Source organism: Pocillopora verrucosa, chromosome 5 (genome assembly GCF_036669915.1).
Source record: "Pocillopora verrucosa isolate sample1 chromosome 5, ASM3666991v2, whole genome shotgun sequence".
Classification (NCBI taxonomy): domain Eukaryota; kingdom Metazoa; phylum Cnidaria; class Anthozoa; order Scleractinia; family Pocilloporidae; genus Pocillopora; species Pocillopora verrucosa.
This window is the reverse complement of record NC_089316.1, coordinates 19205688-19226176: the sequence shown is the minus strand read 5'-3', so window position 1 is coordinate 19226176 and position 20489 is coordinate 19205688. Positions and strand designations below refer to the sequence as shown.

The following is a 20489-nucleotide window of genomic DNA, read 5'->3' as shown; positions in this document are numbered from 1 at the left end:
GTCTGCGCTCGCCGAGTGAAATTCAGGTACAGGTGGCCCAAGCTCTTTATGAAAGAGAAGTATTTTACGGGAGTTTAGGCTCCGCTCTGCAACTCTCTAGCGAGAATTTTAAATGACCAGCATTTCTAAAGTCCTGCGAACCCGCGGTAGGAACTTCTGCGAAACTCGGAGACCATTACGACACGGTCGGCTTGGACGCGAGTCAAATCTCTCCCCAAAGAGCAGCCCAGAGTCCAACATACTAGACCAAGAATGACACTCAGTCATCCGTGAAAAGAAAAAGATTAGTGGAAATCCCGCGCCTAAAAAGTGTCTATAAGTCTTCGGCAGAACTTCTATGGATCGAACATATTCCATTAAAATCGAAGACAACTATCTGGCTTTCGCGCTGCAGAGTATCAAAATTATCACTATCTACGGAGTAAATAGCAACGCGTAACATAAAATCGTCACATGATATAATACACTTAAAAGATTATAAAAGGAAAAAATTAATAGAAATTAAAACTTTAAAACAAGCCCTTCTGTATCGCCATATATCTAGCTTTTCTTTAACATTTGCACCTATTTTGATGCCTTCTAGAAGTTAGACTACTGTACCTCAGTTTGGAAGGAATACATCGATAAATCAGTAATCGGAGCGTGCTGTTAATAGCAACATCGACCCGCTTAAGGGTTTAGAAATTTGTCATTCTTTGAAAAAACTGACTATTTTTAAGATTTAATAATCTCTTACATTTTTACATCCCGGCCTCCAGTTCTCTGAGCCGAAAGTATGCCTATCGGAAAGCTATGCAGCTGGTTGTTTACTGAACTACACATGAAGAAATTGTTCCAACCATGTTTAACGTGAACGGGTTATAATGCTGATAAAATATGCTTTTATTCATAGGACCCAGTTATCTGAAGCCCCATTAGTGCTAACCTAAGGTTACATTTTAATCCGGATTTCTTTATTCCTTCATTCAAAAGCCTTTTTGGGATAGTTTTCTGTATCGCTTTTAGAGCATCCAATCATCACATTCTTGACAAAAAGGATTCGATTGAATTTTGTTTTAAAGCTTTCAGATCTGAAATCAGTTTCAAACTAATCATGGGTTATCTTTACCCAGTTTTGAACAACTTTGCCCAGGAGATTAAGGAAAAGGTCTAGTTAACAATCAAAGTTGTTTATTGCTCCCGCGAACTTTCTGTGGTCAATCTCTTCGTCGGTTGTAACCCAAGTCCTCAGTTACGATATTGCTACATACCGGTTAAATAGGCGCAGTTTGTAATGCGAATTTATGAGGCTGTTAATTCGTCAATAGAATGAGGAAATGAATCTTAGCTTACAGCCACCCCAGGTGAGAGTTATTACTGTGCTGAATACGCATGGTTTTCAAAGCGGCTGATGACGAATATTATTATTTATTATCGACATATCATTGTCAGTCCATGTATGGATATCACTGCCCTTTCAAATTGAAATGTACACAATATAGATTTGTGTAATCGTAGCTTACAGCCAAGCCAGGTGAGTATTGTTGCTGAAAATGTCTTGTGACAAGTCGTTCAGCTGGTTGTAACTCAAGTCCCTGTCAGAAAAAATTGATACATCTGTGTTAAATACATACGGTTTTCAATACTCATGACAGATACTTGTATAAAAAAAAAAAAAAAAACCGCTTTTATATCTTTCCAAAGTCTATGTTTCGCCTCCGCACGAACTTTTCGCTTCGAGTATGAAAAAAGGGGAGTACGAATCAACTGTGGTCAAATAAACAACTTTCCAGCTAAATACGTGTATGGTTGCATAGATTATGATCTCTTGGCGATGAACAACATAGTGCAGAATGAAGTAACTTGAAAATGTCGCAAAGGCTTTGTTACATATTTCAATATTAATAATAACAAAAAAGCAATTTAAGAAAAGCGGCATTCAGTAGTAAACTCTTCCAGATGAACGCATCGAACAGTTTAACTCAAAGTCGTCATTGCACACCAGAAATGGATTAATTGCATTAATGTTCCAGCCATTTCTCGGTGAGATGCTATTTTAACCGTCAGATCTACTTTTTCACAGCTATCTTTGACTTTTACAGCTATATTCAAGCGGTCATATAACACCAGAGATAGTGCTGAATATAACTAAAACAGTTAAAATATATTGGTACATATCTACGTTTTCTAAAGTTCTCATGATTTGCTTGATATTTCAGTTTCTAAGGGCTTCCTATGCATAAAGTACCAGGTATTGCGAGCATAAACAGAAAGCATACTCCGCCATTATTGTTCACATTCTACAAAATTTGTTCGTTTTGCGATTCCATTTTGCCTTCACGAAGTCACGAAGTACTGCCTTATTGTTTAGCTTTTTTCTTTTTTTGTGACCTGCTGGCATGGACCGGCATTGTATGATATCAGCACCACAGTATCCTCTATCAGTACCACAGTTAAAACACTTTTAGTGCAGCCACGAGGTTACAGCTTAGAGTTTACAAGGTACAGATTTTCTTTCGACATGGCTCGAGAGACTCGGGAAATAGTAGTTCGGGTGAGGAATGACCCCCGTAGCAAACCTACGATCAAAAAATTCAATATTGAAGAATTTCCAGTCATTGACGTCGACGGCACCACGCAAAAGCTAGTGTAAGACTGATTTAGAAGTCGCTCTTACTCAGGTAAGATGAAGAATGACATTCATTTGCTTCGTAATCTGCAGTTTAGTCTGCAACTTACATGGCACCTCAACAATTGATCTCTTGTTAATACTCACAACGTCGCTGTGGTAAGGGGAATTTTCCACGGAAACGACATCAATTCTTTTCCTGTACAGCTCACGCGCAACCGATTGTATGTTCCCTTCAAAATGTGGCAATCACAAGGGCCTGGGCACTCTGAATATTAGACATTAATTATTGTTCATATAATTAAATCGCTAAAATATGTGTAGTATGTCATCACTGAGTTTGCATTGCAAACAAGAAAACGAACTTGTTTTATCGTATCGAGAAAGAAGAAAGTAATGATCTTTAGAATGATAGTATACAAAGGAATGTTCATGAGATAAACTTCTAAACTTAGACTAAATTTAAATTTGCGGAATTTTTTCAACTTTGGAGTATCTACTTTGAACTGATTACTAACATACTCTTATCATTGTCAGCATTTAGGGAAGTCAGAATTTAAGCTAAAACAAAAAAAAAATTCAGTGAGGAGAGTGTCTTTCTGAGAGGCCGAACAGCGCTAAATAATTAGAATAACTAAAGAAAAATAGTTCTCAGGTTCATACGTAAGATACGATTAACGTTTCTATTGCGGAAATTAAAAAGTGGATATGATAAAATGCTGCTTACAAACCGTATGACAAAATTACCGGTAATTAAGAAAAACTAATTAAAACAAATTGAGAACTAAAATTACCAAAACTAATCAAAACAGATTGACCCTTTAACTTCCATGAAGTGACCAAGAGAGAATTTCTCCCTACAATATCGATACAGTTTCAAGTAGACAAGTTATGAGAATAAAGAGAAATATCAATTAAGGGGTTATTAGTTGATCCGGAAACAAATTCTCAGAACTAAGATCATAAGAATCGTACAGGAGTAAGTATGCAGAATTACTAATGAGATCTTGGAAGTGAAAGGGTTAATTGAAACAAACATTGTAAACGAACATCGTGCAAAAATCCTTACTGGTCGGAGGCGAACCAAAAAAGACCAAGCGGGGCAAACCAAAACACAAATCCAATGAGTAGCAGGGTGGATAGCTTGAACCCAGACCACTAGATTACAAGCTTTACACTATAATCGGCCTCTTTTCCCAACAAAGATTGTCATTCTGATATAGCTGATTAAAGAAAGCCTAGTCCGAACGAAGAACTGTTTAAGATAATGATAATCCATCGCAGTCTGTTTAAGATATTGATAATCTATCGCAGTCTGTTTAAGATACTGATAATCTATCGCAGTCTAGAAGAACGTGGCAAATTACGGGAGCGACTACATCGAGGGCGGCGAGCCGTGGAGGAATACTAAGAAATTAAACAAGATATTAAGAAATTGACCAAATAGTACAGATTCAGGCATCCAATTAAAAAAGTGATATGGTTCCATTACACTTGTGTAAGGGATAAAACTCACCTTCAATGCTGAGGCTGATTTCTCTCCTTGATACGTTATTATCTCTTCGTACCTCACAGCTGTAAGTCACATTCTTTTCTGCAGCTACAAGCTGATATCTTACGCTGGTACTATTTTGAACAACAACACCATTTTTTCTCCATACAATGTATGGAGCTGGCGCACCTTCCACCGGGCACCACAGGTTGGAGGTTCTGTTCGAAAATACAGTCTGTGTCTTGGGCACTTGGATCATGGTGGGTGTGGCTACATAAAACAAAAAATAATGATAATGATAATAAAAAATGTATTAAGGCAAGCAAATGCTAGATGAATAGTCTGTATCATACAGGACAAGCAAACCACAGGCACAATATATAAAGCAAATACATTGTGTATGGAGAATCATATTTTACTCCAAAGTCACGGAGAACTTCTTTCGGTGTCTCTCTTTGTCTGTCTGTCTCTTTCTCTATATGTGGCTGTTCGTCTGTCTGTTTGTATATCAGATAAAAAGCTACTTAATAAGGGAATAAATACTGTTAAATGTGCGATAAAACGTAATAGTAAGGTAGGCCAACGATATATTTCCTGAATGTAAATTGTTATATCATGAAGTTCCTATTGAATTTAAATATTTTAACTACATGCTTTAATAGAAAAAAAAAAAAGAAAGATCGTGCCTGTTTGATTGGAGGATCTTCCCGTGTAGTATGCATAAAGATTATATCTGCGATAAGGGAAAAATCTTAACCGCATGTATCGTCCTCTGGATCGCACTACAGCAGCCTCGTGATCTCCACAGAATACACCAAGAACGTTGGCTAATTGATTATTGCCGTCACGGATCTCAAGATAGTAGTCCTGCAGACACGGTCGTGGAGCCCACGAGTAGCTGCGCATGGTAAAGTTCAGTTCCACGTAGTGTCCTTTTGGAGCTGAGAGAACATGTGGGTCCCAAAACGAAGGAACTTTCTCCCATCCTTTTGCTTGTTGAGGATGTTTCAACAAAACTACAACAAACACAATAAGTCAATTACTTGGCTTCCAAAAACAAAAACATAGATATCATACACCAAGAGAAAGAAAATATATGCAATTTTACGTAACAAAGGCCGCCACATTAGACCTCATCTAATCTCTGTCTTACAAGTATCACTAGTTCACTAATCAGATATCAGATCACTAAGCTAAAAAACATCTATCGCACGACTACAACAAAATTTTATCTAGAGCTCGAGTTCAACGTGCTTCAGCTAGCTATTATAATACTGTCTTCCATTCCAACCAAGAGCTTACAAACTTGCGGTTAGTTTCGATTGAGAAAAGTGTTTTAGAGGATAAAGGAAAGTGGTTTATTTATGAATTAGAGGAATAATTTATTGACGTCATCTTATTCTAGCACTTTACTTTGAAGTTTGGTTGTACAAGGTAAATGCAGAGGCAATGTCTTTCAGAAGTACAGCTAACTGAACCAACGTGCACCATATGTTGTATGCCTAACAGTTTGATATAACACGCAGATATGAGAATTTGTGGCTCTTCATGATTGTTATATTACGATTAATCACTGGCGCATATTGCAGTTCAACAAGACTTGACATAACAACTGCCAATAGACTCTCACCCACACTTCCCATTTTTTCTCATTGCTCTATCCATCCATTTAACCTTGCACTCTCCTCCCTTCCTCTCCTCTTTTCCTCCCTTTCCTCGTCCTTTCCCGGGCCTCCCCAAGCATCTTACCCTTCCTCCCCTCCCACACTACTCATGGGCTTCCATTCCATCCAACAATGGCAAATGTTTATCATTAAAGCAAACACTTTCGACAACAGTTATGAACAGCTGAAGTGCTTACAGAAAAGGAGGATGAAACTGCACTTGGCCAATGAGGGTACCATCATGACGTGATTCAGTTTTTTTTCTGCAGAAGAAAAGGTAGAGTGTTTAATTTTGTCTCTTTCAATTTTTCATTGAATCTTTTCAAAGCAGCTCGATGTTTTATACACAAGCTTTTGGAGTAAAACTCTTTAGATAGTAATGAATTTGTCTCCATCGGCTATAGAACAAACGGAATCCTTCCGCGTAAAACCAAAAAAACTTCAAAGATTTTCATTGCGCTTTCTGGAAAGTTAAATTTAAAAAGAAAGTCATTGTTTAACCCTGTTGATAATTAAGATATTGGTTTGCTATTGTTTATCTACAGCGTTCTTTATCACTTGGATTATGCAGTTCAAAGGAAAAACTCCTTTTCGTATCAGAACATTCCCCTTTGTAATTTAGAATAATAAAAAGAAGATTGTGTTAGTTACCTTATGACTCAAGCGAAGAAAATCACGTCAAAACTAATAAATACAGCCAGTCAGCAACCAATGGACTCTTTGTCCTCTGTTCCGTCATACACAGCTAAAAGTTACACACTCTCAAAATAACAATAACAATATATGTTGAGACCTTGTAAAAGTGACCCTGTCTTCTTGTCTGATAACTACCGTTCATACTTCGTAGGACATTTGAACATTGTGATAAAGATTTTGGTTTATTCTTAAATCATAAACAAGATATTCAACTTTACATCAAACTTCAAGGTAGGTTTAACTCACGAAAAATTTCAGTTCGTTCATGCATCTTGCACATTGATAATTTTTTTCCAACATTTTAGTGTGTTATTTACAAGAGAAAAAATGTAAAACAGAGAAAAAAATATTCGGATTATTTAACAGCGTATTTTTAGTACTGCTGTCCTGATTTGTGCACATATCCTGATGTATCAAAAATGTAAAATTTCATACAACCGAGTTAAGCATTATCTTAGTAAGCTTGAAGGCATGAGTTTTTAGCCAATAATTTGTATTTCATAACAACTGACCTTCTGAGTAATGGCAAATGAAATTGAAATGAAATGAAAATGGCTATTTTCCTTTTAATCTAAAAGAGACGAGAGCGTTTTGCCTCATATGACTGAAATTTTATTTTCGAATCAAGAACTAACAATCTCACATTTGGCACAGTTAGAGGTTAAATTAGCCAGAAATATTCGTTTTTTGTTGTTGTTGTTGCTGTTGTTGTTCGTAAAGAAAGGAATATAATTGGTGACTTTGACTCTTCGTGCACAAGGTTCCGGAGTACTCTAAAATGTTCCAGAATATTCCATTTTGCAACTTCTTATGTTAAGTCATGTTGCACTGTTTTAAGAATAGGATATGATGTAATTATTTAGAATGTTCTAGAATGTTCTAGACTGCTAAAACATATGTTTGCACTTGTTTTCTCTTTTATAAACTGACTGACATTTATTTCTCCTAAATTCTAAAAGTTGTCCGTGTTTAGAACTGACACTTCATCTTTAAATATTTACATTAAAAATACGAATTGCTAATTCTCTGGTCGATCAAACGAGTCATTAGGGACCGAGATTAAAAAAATAATCCTTTCCCTTTCGAATGCCTTTTTGACTGATGAATCATATGAATCTCGTTTTTCCCACCACCCTCTTCCCTGAGAAAGCGTCGGTATGGTTGAGAGAATTGAGAATTTATTGGTTAAAAGTAAACAATTATAAACCAGAAGAGTTAGTTATAAACTAGAAGTTATCGAAACTCTAGTAGTTACTACGTCTTCCTATAGAGCATGTGGACCAAGTATGTTTTCGTTTTTCTATCTTTTAGTTTTATTTCCTTTTAATTTCATTGATGCTGAGGAAAGAAATGCTACCTTCAACAAAAAAATAAATAAAAATGGAATATTAATAATTTTTAGATCCCGCATCATCCATAAGCTGACTGTTTTTTGTCTCAGACTCAGTTTTCATTTGACTTTCAAATTTTTGGTGTTACAAATTGATCGCCAATTTTTCCTCTGTTTTGTTGTTATGTCTTAAATGTAAAACAACAATTCAAAGTGGACGCTCCTATGCAGATTTTTCCACTAAATCTTAATGTGTTCCTCTAAGCATTTGGACATTTTAACAAGTTGATTATTTCTGATTCTCGTCTGTAATTTACACAACATTGTAGCGATATTTATAGAGAGAAATTCAATTTTGATCAGTTTTACAGAAGTGCTATCTTTCCGTTGTTGTAAAACCACTAAGAAATTTGATTGCAGAGTTCATGTTTCGGTGATTTCACAGGACCTAAAGAAACTAGACGGATTGAATAACAGACTATACGTTCCAGAGATAAATAGTGAAGAATAAATATTCCCTTAAAGTACAAAACAAACACGTATACTTCAACAGGGACATCTGTACGGGAAATGAAGTTATTTTGCGATACACAGAAAAAACTGCTCACCGTCTTTAAATTAACAACTTTGCCGCAGGAAGGATAAAATAATTGACTACTAAGAGTAGAGGAGAAAGCTACAAAACTATTATATTAAGTACCTGAATATTGATTGTCCCTTTACACTTTCAGAGCCTGATTGGGTTTATCCACATAAGCAGCAGAGAATAAATACACAGAAAAGTAAAGGTTTTTACAGCTGCTGTTAAGTGTTGTTTCAAATAAATTCAAAGTTAAGACAAGAATTTTAATCGCGTAATTCGTTAAAGTCACACGTACAACAAAAATAGAAAAGAGACTTACTTTGTGTTTCAAGAAAGGGCTGATTACTACTACTATTAGAAACTAACCAGACAACTGATAGAATGCTGCAGCGAAATGAAGACTTTCTGACCCAAATTTGATTCCTGATCATATTAAAAGATAACTATTGTTCGGCAACTGACGTTACATAGTTCGCACCAATATTCAACTTAAAAATGCTGATGATGCCATCATCGACGCACAAACTTTCACGTCAGAAATTTCTGTTTCGCCGTGTACATAAAAGACGACTATTTGTGTTCATTCTTTGAAACCGGATCTCAAAATATAAATAATGTTGTCCTATGGTTGAAAATATTTTTCCCACATCAGTTACTCTCTGCTAATAATCAAAAGTTGAAACAAAGCTGGATGTAGTTTGAATAATCATCATTACCATTTTCATAATAAGAAACTACTCTTATGTTATTATCTGCAGCGTACCGAGTGTTAATGCATAAAAAATTGACCCATTAGGTGCAAAACGTAACCTATGTTTTTTTCTAGGAATTTAATACTGAAAAAGTTGAGGTCCTAACTCTTCTCTATCTTGAACAATTTATAAAAAAAGGGAAAGAAATTCCTACCATGGAACCTTTGCATTAATTTTCGCGCATTAATTTATTCTTCGCCGAAGTGACATGCTTGTCACACGGGGAAAATAAGCTTCACCAGCTAACCGAAAAAACATAAGGACCATCTGAGCGGACAACATTACAAAATATATGAATTTAGAAGGTAGCAATGGAATGTCTCCCACTCGTGCACGTGTTTACCGACAACCACCGCTACACGTGAACAGAGCATGACTGAGGGTAACGTTATACCGGCATGACATTTTAGTTTTGTAGTATTTTGCGCTCTTAGGCACTTTCAAATAGGTTTTCAGAATTTTCGATTTGTTTCTCCATCGCCTTCTCTTATTTCTTTACTTTGCTATACAACAAATCACTAGACGACTGTGCCTACTGTCAAGCGTCCTTTCACTAATCAAAAAACTTTCTATAATGGAATAGTTAATCGATGGAACGCATTGGACAGTTCCCTTCAAATCATTAACCTCATAATGGTGTTTGTTAAATCTCAGGATGTTAAGCTTAAGCGTATGAAATACCATGATCCTATTCTTTGGGGGAATGTATTAAAAGGTTTGTACTCTTTACTTATATGAAGTCTCCAGTTTCCTATATTCAATATCAATTTACTTTGCTCAATTGCACTAAAGTTGTCCTAGAAAAAAGCAAAATCCGAAAAGGAAAAAAGCCAGGAAGGAATTTGTCAGCACATAAAATGTCCCTTTGGCTCTATGCCCGGTAACCGAACAATTTCACATAATTTTCACCAAAAAGCACGTATAAGATGATGATTACGGATATGGGTAATTCCAAAAATGTTAAGTCAAAATCTATATGCTTATGTCGTAAACCGCAACAAATGGGACTGCTGTTACCAGTCTCAATTCACAAGAAACAACCGATAACTTCCTCTAAATTCATCTTGTTGATCCTTGCTTGTTTTGGAGCAAGGGATTTGATGAATCGCGTTTTTCCCACTACCCTCTTTCCTGAGAAAGCGTCGGTATGGTTTAGAGAATTAAGAACTTATTTTCGTTCAATTTCATTGATGCTGAAGAAAGAAATGCTAACCTCCACAAAAAAATAAAAAATTGAATATTGGTAGTTTTTAGAACTTGCATCATCCACAAGCTGACTGCTTCTTGTCTCCGCCTAAGTTTTCATTTGACTTTCAAATTTTTGGTTTTACAAACTAATCACCAATTTTTCCTTTTTTTTGTCCATAAGTGTAAAACAAAAATTTAAAGTGGACGTTCCCATGCAGATTTTTCCACTCTGAAGTCCGAAGATCTCACCACAAAATCTTGATGTGTTTCGCTAAGCATTTGGACATTTTAACAAGTTGATTGTTTTTTATTCTCGTCACTAGTTTACACAACATTGTAGTAATGTTTATAGAGAGAAATTAAAATTTGATCAGTGTTACCGAGACGCTATGTTTCCTTTCTTTTGAAACCACTAAGAATTTCATTGTACAGTTCATTTTCCGGTCATTTCACAGAGCTTACAGACACTAGACGGATCGAATAACAGACTGTACGATCCAGAGATAAAAAGTGAAAAATAAATATTCGGTTAGAGTACAAAACCAACACGTATTCATCAACAAAATCGACATCTTTTCTTTTTCCATTTTTTCTTATTTTAGTTCCTTTTAATTTCATTGATGATGAGGAAAGAAATGCTAACGTCGACAAAAAAAATTTGAAAATTAGTAATATTTAGAACCCGCATCATCCACAAGCTGACTGCTTCTTGTCTCCAACCCAGTTTTCATTTGACTTTCAAATTTTTGTTTTTAAAAACTGATCGCCAATTTTTCCTTTTTTTGCTGTTATATCTTAAATGTAAAACAACTATTCAAAGTGGACACTCCTATGCAGATTTTTCCATTCTGAAGTCTGAAGATCTTACCAATAAATCTTGTTGTGTTTCTCTAAGCATTTGGACATTTTAACAAGTTGATTGTTCTCGATTCTCGTCAGTAGTTTACACAACATTGTGGTAATGTTCATAGAGAGAAAATAAATTTTGATCAGTTTTACAGAAGTGCTATGTTTCCTTTGGTGTGAAACCGCTAAGAAAGTTCATCGCAGACTTCATGTTTCGGTGATTTTACAGAACGTAAAGTAACTAGACGGATCGAATAACAGACTATACGTTCCAGAGATAAATAGTGAAGAATAAATATCCTGTTAGAGTACAAAACAAACAAGTAGTCATCAACAGAATCGACATCTGTACCGGAAATGAAGTTATTTTGCGATACACAGAAAAAATTGCCCAGCGTCTTTAAATCAACTATTTTGCCCTAAGAAGGATAAAATAATTAACCACTATGGATAGAGGAGAAAGCTACAAAGCCTTTACATTGAGTACCTGAATATTGATTGTCCCTTTACACTTTCCGAGCCTGATCGCATCTATTCACATAAGCAGCAGAGAGTAAATACACAGAAAAGTAAAGGTTTTTACAGCTGCTGTTAGTTGTTGTTTTAAATTCAAAGTTAGGAAGAGAATTTTAATCGCGTAATTCGTTAAGGTCACACGTACAACAAAAATAGAAAAGAAAATTAGTTTAGGTTTACAGAAAAAGCTGATTACTACTACTATTGGAGGCTAACCAGACAACTGACAGAATGCTGCAGCAAAATGAAGACTTTCTGACCCAAATTTGATCATTGATCATATTAAAAGATAACTATCGATGACGAGCATTCTTATCATCACTCGTTGAAAAAGGAGCAAGGGGTTTGATGAATCGCGTTTTTCCAACTACCCTCTTTCCTGAGAAAGCCCCAGTATGGTTTAGAGAATTAAGAATTATTGGTTAAAAGTTAACAGGTATAAACTAGAAGAGTTATTTATATACTAGAAGTTATTGAAACTCAAGTAGTTTTTACGTCTTCCTAAAGAGCATGTGGACCAAGTATGTCTTATTTATTTTCTTTTAATTTCATTGATGCTGAAGAAAGAAATGCTTACCTCGACAAAAATATCAAAAATTGAATATTGGCAATTTTTAGAACCTGCATCATCCACAAGCTGACTGCTTCTTATCTCCGCCTAAGTTTTCATTTGACTTTCAAATTTTTGGTTTTACAAACTAATCACCAATTTTTCCTCTTTTTTGTTCTTAAGTGTAAAACAAAAATTCAAAGTGGACGCTCCTAGGCAGATTTTTCCACTCTGAAGTCCGAAGATCTCACCACAAAATCTTGATGTGTTTCTCTAAGCATTTGGACATTTTAACATGTTGATTGTTCTTGATTCTCGTCAGGAGTTTACACAATATTGTAGTAATGTTTATAGAGAGAAATTAAATTTTGATCAGTGTTACAGAAGCGCTATGTTTCCTTTGTTTTGAAACCACAAAGGAAGTTCATTGTACAGATCGTTTTTCGGTCATTTCACAGAACTTAAAGACATTAGATGGATCGAATAACAGACTGTACGTTCCAGAGATAAAAAGTGAAGAATAAATATTCCGTTAGAGTACAAAATCAACACGTATTCATCAACAGAATCGACATCTGTACCGGAAATGAAGTTATTCTGCGATACACCCAAAAAATTGCTCACCGTCTTTAAATGAACCATTTTGCCCCAAGAAGGATAATGTAATCGACCATTAAGGGTAGAGGAGAAAGCTACAAAGCTATTACATTAAGTACCTGAATATTGATTGTCCCTTTACTCTTTCCGAGCCTGATCGCATTTATCCACATTATCAGCAGAGAATAAATACACTAAAAAGTAAAGGTTTTTACAGCTGCTGTTAAGTGGTGTTAAAAGAAATTCAGAGTTATGAGTTATGCGTTTAAGTCACGCGTACAACAAAAATGGATAGGAAAATTATTTTAGGTTTAAAGCTGAGAAAGGACTGATTACTACTTTTATTGGAAACTAACTGGACAATTGATAGAATGCTGCAGAGAAATGAATACTTTTTACTCCAAATTTAATCCCTGATCATATTGAAAGACAGCTATCATTCGGCAACCGACGTTTTCATTAATTTGCACCAGTATTCAACTTATAAATACAGATGATGCCATCATTGACGCACAAATTTTCAGATCAGAAATTTCTGTTTCGTTGTGTACGTAAAAGATGATTTTGTGTGTTAATTTGAAGCCAGATCTCAAAATTATATGATGTTGTGCTGATTGAAAATATTCTTTCTACATCAGTTCCCCTGTGCTAGGAAACAAAATGTTGAAAAAAAGGTGGGTATAGTTTGAATAATTATCATTTCCATTTTCATTACCATTTACTTCTCTTATGTTATTATCTGCAGTTTATAGAGTATTAATGCATAACAAATTGCCCCGTTAGCTGAAAAACGTAACCTATGTTGTTCTGTAGGAATTTAAAACTGGAAAATTCGTTGTCTTTATTCTTGGCTAGCTAGAACAATTTGAAAAAAAAGGGAAAAATTTTCTGCTATCAAACCTTTGCATTATTTTGCGGGCGTTAATTTATCCTTCGCCGACGTGACATGCCTGTCACACGAGGAAAATAAGCTTCACCAGCCAACCGAACAACCAGAAGGACCATTTGTACACAGGGACGCTATTTGAATTTTTTCTATGCAGTCAGGAACCTCCACAACACGAATTTGAAACCACCTTATTTTGTTTGTTGGCTTCAAAGGAAACTGAAACTTGCAGTTATTTTAAAAGATACTCCGATACGGAGTAGACATGAATATTAATTTTGAGGACGACCTGGGAACAGACGCGGAAGAAGAAGAAGAAGAAGAAGAAGAGGAGGAGGAAATAAGCGTTGTAGGTACAGTTAACCCAAGCTGGCAGGATTCGCCTCCGCAATTATGTAAATATCTTTACACACAAGCGTCCCAAGCTCACGTTAAGAGAAAAGAAGCAAGCGACTGATTCATAAAAGCGTCACGCGTTGTGTGACTCGGTGTTAAGTTACGAGAGGGAACATTGAGAATTTAACCACGTTGTATGGAATAATATGGGGAACGAAATATGATCGATTAACAACGATACGTATACTTCGTTAGTTCATGAAAAAATCGTTTGCTATCTCTGGAGACGTGAGCTTGGGATGCCTGCTTTCCGTTTAGCGATGGAAACAAAGTGAGGATTTGAGTGAGAAAATAATTTTAATTTAATTCTTAAAAATCTGAACAATTTTTCAATTACGAAAAAAAAACTTTTCCTCGCTCTCATAGTGTTGGATTTTTAGGCTATTTACTGGGCTATTTAGTTCGGTTCCGTTTATCTTCTATAATTTCTATATAATCCTTTCCCGATGTAATTGCGCTCCGAATGCTGCAATTAAAACGAAATTCCACATACGTGACAGTCAATGATGGAACTCCACGATTTCGTAAATGTGTTAACTAACAAAATGTGGATGGTAAGAAAAATGCTATGCATTTTTCAAACAAAACGCGAATAATCAGTGACTTAATTCGTATTGACTACCAGCAGAAATGTAGCGAATTTCTTTGAAACAAAGTACAAACATTTAGCCTTAGATGTAATATTGTGCTTATGATAAGGGTCTGGAGTTAACTGATTTTTTGTTTTATCTTCCTATTAGAATGAATAGATGGCCGATCGTTTCTCGTTCTCGTTGATGTGTGATTTCTTGATGGAAAATCCTGCTTCTTTTTTTGGTATTTTTTTTAACATTTGTGTCATAAGATTACGAGTATTGAACTTGTGACGTTCATTTTCCTTTATCTTGAACTGACTGTCGTTTTATCTTAATCTTTATGTACCTTGCATGTCGTTTTTTCAGACAGTAACAAATGCAGAGAAGCTCATGCTTTTAATTGGAAAGAATGCCATCCAAATTTCATTTGCATAAATAACCAGGGCTCCTACAGCTGCTCTTGAAATCCTAAATAGGTTAGGGACGAGTTTAACTTTGAAAGCACATGTTTAGTATCTGCCATGTATTTTCGCATTTTTTAGGTAGGTATTACATAGACTTGTTATTCGTTGCTGCTAGATAGCCATTGTCGGCCATATTGCTTGTTTTTATCTGTTAAATATCCTAGTTGTACATTTAGTTTTTCTAAAGTTCTTCTTTTCATGCGCTATTTCTGAGAAAGAGAGAACTAAATTGAGAGCCTGCTGTCCACAAAACTAATTAAGTTTGGTTTCCAACATCACTAATGTCAGTTTCAATGTACAAGTACAAGTTAAATCAAGTACTCACACAAGTACCAGTTAACCTTTTTTGGACATCAATTATTGTTCTTTTAAGTACTAGCTCCAAAGCCAAGTTACTTTTTCTACTTTCTATGCAAATACTGGGGTCTTTGTCTTGACATAGTTGTTTTCCTTTTTCCCAGTAAAAAAATAGAAAAGAAAATTGGTTTAGGTGTAAAGAAAGGGTTGATTACTACTACTATTGGAAACTAACTACATAGCTGATAGAATGCTGCAGCAAAATGAAGACTTTCTAACCCAAGTTTGATCCCTGATCATATAGAAAGATAACTATTGTTCGGCAACTCACATTTTCACTAGTTCGCACCAATATTCAACTTATAAATGCAGATGATGTCATCATTGACGCACCAATTTTCAGATCAGAAATTTCTGTTTCGCCGTGTACATGAAAGACGATTTTTTGTGCTAATTGTTTCAAACCAGATCTCAACAATATATGTTGTTATCTGATGTTGTCCTATGGTTGAAAATATTTTTCCTACATCAGAATCAAGAAGTTGAAACAAAGTTGGATATAGTTTGAATAATTATCATTACCATTTTCATTATCATTTACTACTCTTATGTTATTATCTGCAGCGTACCGAGTATTAATGCATAAAAAATTGCCCCGTTAAGTACAAAACGTAACCTATGTTTGTGACATGTGGCGTGACATATTATGTCAGTTACTGATTTCCCATATGTAAGAGGAAGCAAGAGCACGTGCTCACCATTAAAAAATATGTAGCTTTTTTTTGTGAACTCTGCGTACTTTTACTCTGTATTTTCGAGAGGACGTCTTGATACATGGTGGCAGCGGTGGTGGTTTTTATTCTGTTTACTGTTTCAACGATGAGCGACGAGGAATCTTCCTCTGGAACCCCCGCAACTGTTTCTGTACACACAACGGCTTTGAACCAAGCTGGAAATATCTATCGCCCGTCGTTACCTCAAGTGAAACCGCCACCTCCACTCAATCTTGCTGACTGCTCGGCGAAAAGGTGGAAGTTGTGGAAGCAAACTTGGCTCAACTTTGCTATTGTTTCGAAATTTTCAACGCAAGGAGAGGCATACCAGAAGGCTCTTTTTCTTTCCACTATCGGGCAGAGCGCCTTGGAAAATCAACGCATTTCAGTTCACTGCGAGCGAAGATTCAAACAAGGTGGACACGATAATCGTTAAGTTTGACGAATACTTCACCGGTGACGTAAACGAGACGTACGAGTGCTTCAAATTCAACCAACGCAATCAAGAAGCTGGTGAAAACTTCGATGCTTACCTGACCGCCCTCAGAAACATGACCGACACATATAATTTCTGTACATGCCCGACGATGAAAGACTCTCTGATACGAGACCGCATAGTCTTTGGGATCAGAAATGAGGATGCTCGCAAACGTCTACTTCAGGAAAGAAAGCGCGACCTAAAGAAGTGTATCGATATTTGTCGAACCTCGGAGGACGCCACAACTCATATGCAAGCGATAGGTGGAAAACTCGAGAAAGTTCATTGGATTAACAAGGCAAAGGGCCCTCCAAAGACGAGCGGGAGACGGAGTGACCGTCCCGAACATTTACCTGACAGGAGTAAACATTTATGAAGAAGGAACTGTGTCCTGCATGGGGTAAAAGGTGCAGTGTCTGTGGTAAAATGAATCACTGGAAGGGATTGGAGATTTGCGAGCGAAAAGACAAAGTTCACTCGGTAAGTCAAGACTCTAACCCTTCAGACTCTGACTCGGACGTGGCTTCAGTTAAGACTCTTAGTGTCCTTGTAATGGTGTTCGATCCAAACAAGACAAATCCATTTATTGTGAAATGCTCGTTAACTCCAAGCCAGTCAGTCTACAAGTGGATTGTGGAGCTACTATCTGTATATCCCTAATAGCCACACCGGTGACAGCCATACTAAACCTTCCAATATCTCCCTGAAAATGTGGAACAAAGTGAAGATGAAAGCGCTTGGAACCTGCAAGCTGCTCGTTGAAAACCCAAAAACACTGATGAAGTACATGATAAAGTTTGCTGTTGTTGACAAACAGCTCACCCCCCTGCTTAGCCGCAAGGCTGCTGAAAAGATGAACCTCATCATAGACAACTATGACCAGTTTGAGCATGTCAATGGAGTGGTAGATAGCACTGATATCTTTGATGAATTTCCTGACATTGTCAACGGGGACATTGGAACCCTGCCTGGCTCTGTGCGACTCAGACTGAACTCTGATGTGGAACGGATACTTCGCCCGCCAAAACGACTGCCTATTGAGTTAAAAGAACCAATGAAACTAGAACTTGACAAGCTAGACACTGCAGGAGTTCTCACTCCAGTGGATGGGCCCACTGACTGGGTAAATCAGATGGCAATTGCCACCAAGAAGAACGGAAGCCAACGCATCTGCATAGACCCACGTTCTTTGAACCTTGCGCTAGAGCGGGAACACTATCAATTACCAGTCCTTGATGACATCCTTCCTGACCTTGCCTGAGCCAAAATCTTCAGCAAAGTTGACCTTAGTCATGGATATTGGCACTGTACTTTGGAAGAAGACTCTAGCATGCTTACCATATTTTCAACCCCTTTTGGGAGATATAGGTGGACACGCCTACCCTTTGGACTTTCCGTACGCTCGGAAATATTCCAGAAACGTCTGGTCCAAGCTCTGGAAGGAATTGTGGGTGTTGCCTGCATAGCAGATGACATCTTGATTTATGGTATTGGTGACACTCTTGATGAAGCCAGGCAAGATCATGACAAGAATCTCTCCTTGCTATTGGAACGTTGCCGGCAGAAGTCCGTCAAGCTCAACAGGGACAAAGTGGTGCTAAGGGTACAATAGGTGGATTTCATGGGACATCTGCTGACTGCACAGGGCTTGAAACCTGACCCAAACAAAGTCGAAGCCATCTTGAAACTAGAAACGCCTGGGACCAAGGAAAAAATTGAGAGACTGAATGGCACTGCTAACTACCTTGCTAAATTCCTGCCAAGACTTTCCCAAGTCATGGATCCACTTAGGAGATTGACCCAGACAGGAGTCGAATGGTACTGGGGAAATGCTGAAGAGAAAGCTTTCGATGAGGTGAAGCAATTGTCACTCAAGCTCCAGTTCTTGCCTACTACAGCCCAGACAAGGAACTTGTCATACAGTGCGATGCCAGTAGCCTAGGGCTTTGTGTGGTCCTTATGCGAGAAGGTCGCCCCCTTGCTTATGCTAGTAGGGCTTTAACGGATCCAGAGACCCTCTATGTAACCATCTAAAAAGAAATGTTGGCAATTGTCTTTGCACTTGAGAAATGGCATCAGTATGTCTATGGGCATCATGTTGTCATCAAAATAGACCACAAGCCTCTAGAGTCTATCGCCAAGAAACCACTTGATAGGGCACCAAAACGCCTACAAGGTATGCTCCTCAGAAGCCTGGCCTTCGACATAGACGTCCAGTACACCCCTGGCCATACCCAACTTCTGGCAGACATGATGAGCAGATCATTTCTCCCAGCTGATGGTCAATCAATCCCCAGTGAATTTGAGTCTGTCAAAAAGGTCCAATTCCTACCCATGCGATAAAAGAGGGTACAGAAAGTCCAACTCGAGACTGCAAAGGATGAAACCCTGCAACTGCTTATGGACACCATACTGAAGGGATGGGCCGAGGATCGGTCAAAGATCTCACCTCAGCTGACCCCCTACTACAGCATGAGAGATGAACTTAGTATTTATGATGGGCTGGTGTTCAAAGGGGAACGCCTTGTTGTGCTGAGAGCTGAGATAAAGAAAGACATACATGCGTTGCACACTGGTGTAGAAGGCTGTTTGAAGAGAGTGAGAGAGAGTGTGTACTGGCCTGGTATGAACTCTGAACTCAAGCGGTGGATCTCGACTTGTGAGCCCTGCAGATTATTTGAAGTTTCTCGTTGGAAAGAGACCTTCATGAGTCATGACATACCAGAGGCCTTGGGAGAAAGTTGCTGTGGAGCTCTTCACCCTAAACCAGAAATATTACTTGGTAACGGTCGATTACTATTAATAGTGGTTATTGGGAGCTGGACCGGCTACATAACACAGATTCTGGAACTGTGGTCAGAAAACTCAAGGCCCACTTTGCAAGGCATGGGAGTCCGTGTCAACTTGTTAGTGACAATGGCCCCCAATTTGTAGCTGCAGAGTTCCAAAAGCTTACAAAATAATGGGACATTGAGCTCGGGGTCACCTCTCCTTACAATAGTAAGGCTAACGGCAAAGTAGAGGCTGCTGTGAAGTCTGCTAAAAAAACTCCTCCGTAGAACTGCTAAAGGTGGCAATGACTTCTACTTGGGACTACTGGCTGAGCGCAATATCCCATCTCAAGGAATCGGAAGTAGTCCAGTTCAGAGGCTTATGAATAGGAGGACAAGGACATTACTTCCCACAACTGGTTCTCTCCTGGAACCAAGAACCCTGAGCTCTAGTCACGAGAGAGAGAAGCTGAAAGATGTTCAAAAAAAGAAGGCTCGATACTACAATTCTGATGTCCATGACTTACCTGAATTGAATGAGGGAGACAATTTGAGGCTGAAACCGTTTGTATTGGGGCAAAAGGAATGGAAGAAGGGAGTGGTTGTTGAACGACTTGATGAAAGGTCATATGAAATTGAGACAGCAGATGGATCTTCCTATAGGTGCAACAGAGCCCATCTGAAGAAGACTAATTAGTCGCGCCCTGAAGCAACCAGTGGTGAATCACAGCAAATACCAGACAGCAACATGTTAGGCCATGGAAGAAGGACCAGCAAACTGCCTCCTGAGGATACCCTTACTGAGCCACTACAAATGTCAAGCTGCCCTAACGAGCCAGATGAGCCCTCACTTCGCAAAGAATCAGGCACTAAAAGCCTACCATGTAGTGAACCCTACAAAGAGCTTCCCAATGGCTTCTAGTGTATATTACATCATTTCCCGAATGTCCCTGCCCTTCTCCAAAGTTTTGTCCTTGTGTACTGGTACACAAAATGTCAAAAATATTCATATGAAATTCTTCCCTAG

General features: G+C 37.6%; 2 protein-coding genes across 3 annotated transcripts; one reads left to right on the top strand and one right to left on the bottom strand.

Moving 5' to 3' along the window:
- Positions 1 to 1103: 1103 nt before the first annotated feature.
- On the bottom strand, positions 1104 to 12979 carry LOC131794127 (hemicentin-1-like). Of its 2 annotated transcripts, none has more exons than XM_066167523.1 (6): positions 12942 to 12979; positions 5962 to 6027; positions 4787 to 5116; positions 4125 to 4370; positions 2756 to 2876; positions 1104 to 1574 (listed from the first exon to the last, which is right to left on the bottom strand). In XM_066167523.1, exons 2-6 carry the CDS (start codon positions 6005 to 6007, stop codon positions 1499 to 1501), a joined length of 819 nt encoding a protein of 272 aa, XP_066023620.1. In that variant the 5' UTR covers positions 6008 to 6027; positions 12942 to 12979; the 3' UTR covers positions 1104 to 1498. The 2 variants fall into 2 exon arrangements, with proteins under 2 accessions (XP_066023620.1, XP_066023619.1); XM_066167522.1 differs by lacking the exon at positions 1104 to 1574 and adding an exon at positions 2435 to 2558.
- A 6112-nt stretch (positions 12980 to 19091) lies between these two features.
- LOC136280774 (uncharacterized) lies at positions 19092 to 20159 on the top strand. The gene is made up of 2 exons (XM_066166469.1): positions 19092 to 19597; positions 19751 to 20159. The coding sequence occupies exons 1-2, from the start codon at positions 19092 to 19094 to the stop codon at positions 20157 to 20159; spliced, it is 915 nt and encodes a 304-aa protein (XP_066022566.1).
- The last annotated feature ends 330 nt before the right edge of the window (positions 20160 to 20489 follow it).

Excerpts from the sequence above, each read along its gene's own strand:
- LOC131794127 (XM_066167522.1), bottom strand. The coding sequence starts at position 6,007 with ATGATGGTACCCTCATTGGCCAAGTGCAGTTTCATCCTCCTTTTCT. Across the intron at positions 4,371-4,786 it reads AAGATCCTCCAATCAAACAG|CCACACCCACCATGATCCAA; the intron begins GCACGATCTTTC and ends TGTTTTATGTAG. Across the intron at positions 2,559-2,755 it reads CCCCTTACCACAGCGACGTT|GTTTGCTACGGGGGTCATTC; the intron begins GTGAGTATTAAC and ends TTTTGATCGTAG.
- LOC136280774 (XM_066166469.1), top strand. The coding sequence starts at position 19,092 with ATGGACACCATACTGAAGGGATGGGCCGAGGATCGGTCAAAGATCTCA. Across the intron at positions 19,598-19,750 it reads ATGGGAGTCCGTGTCAACTT|AACTGCTAAAGGTGGCAATG; the intron begins GTTAGTGACAAT and ends ACTCCTCCGTAG.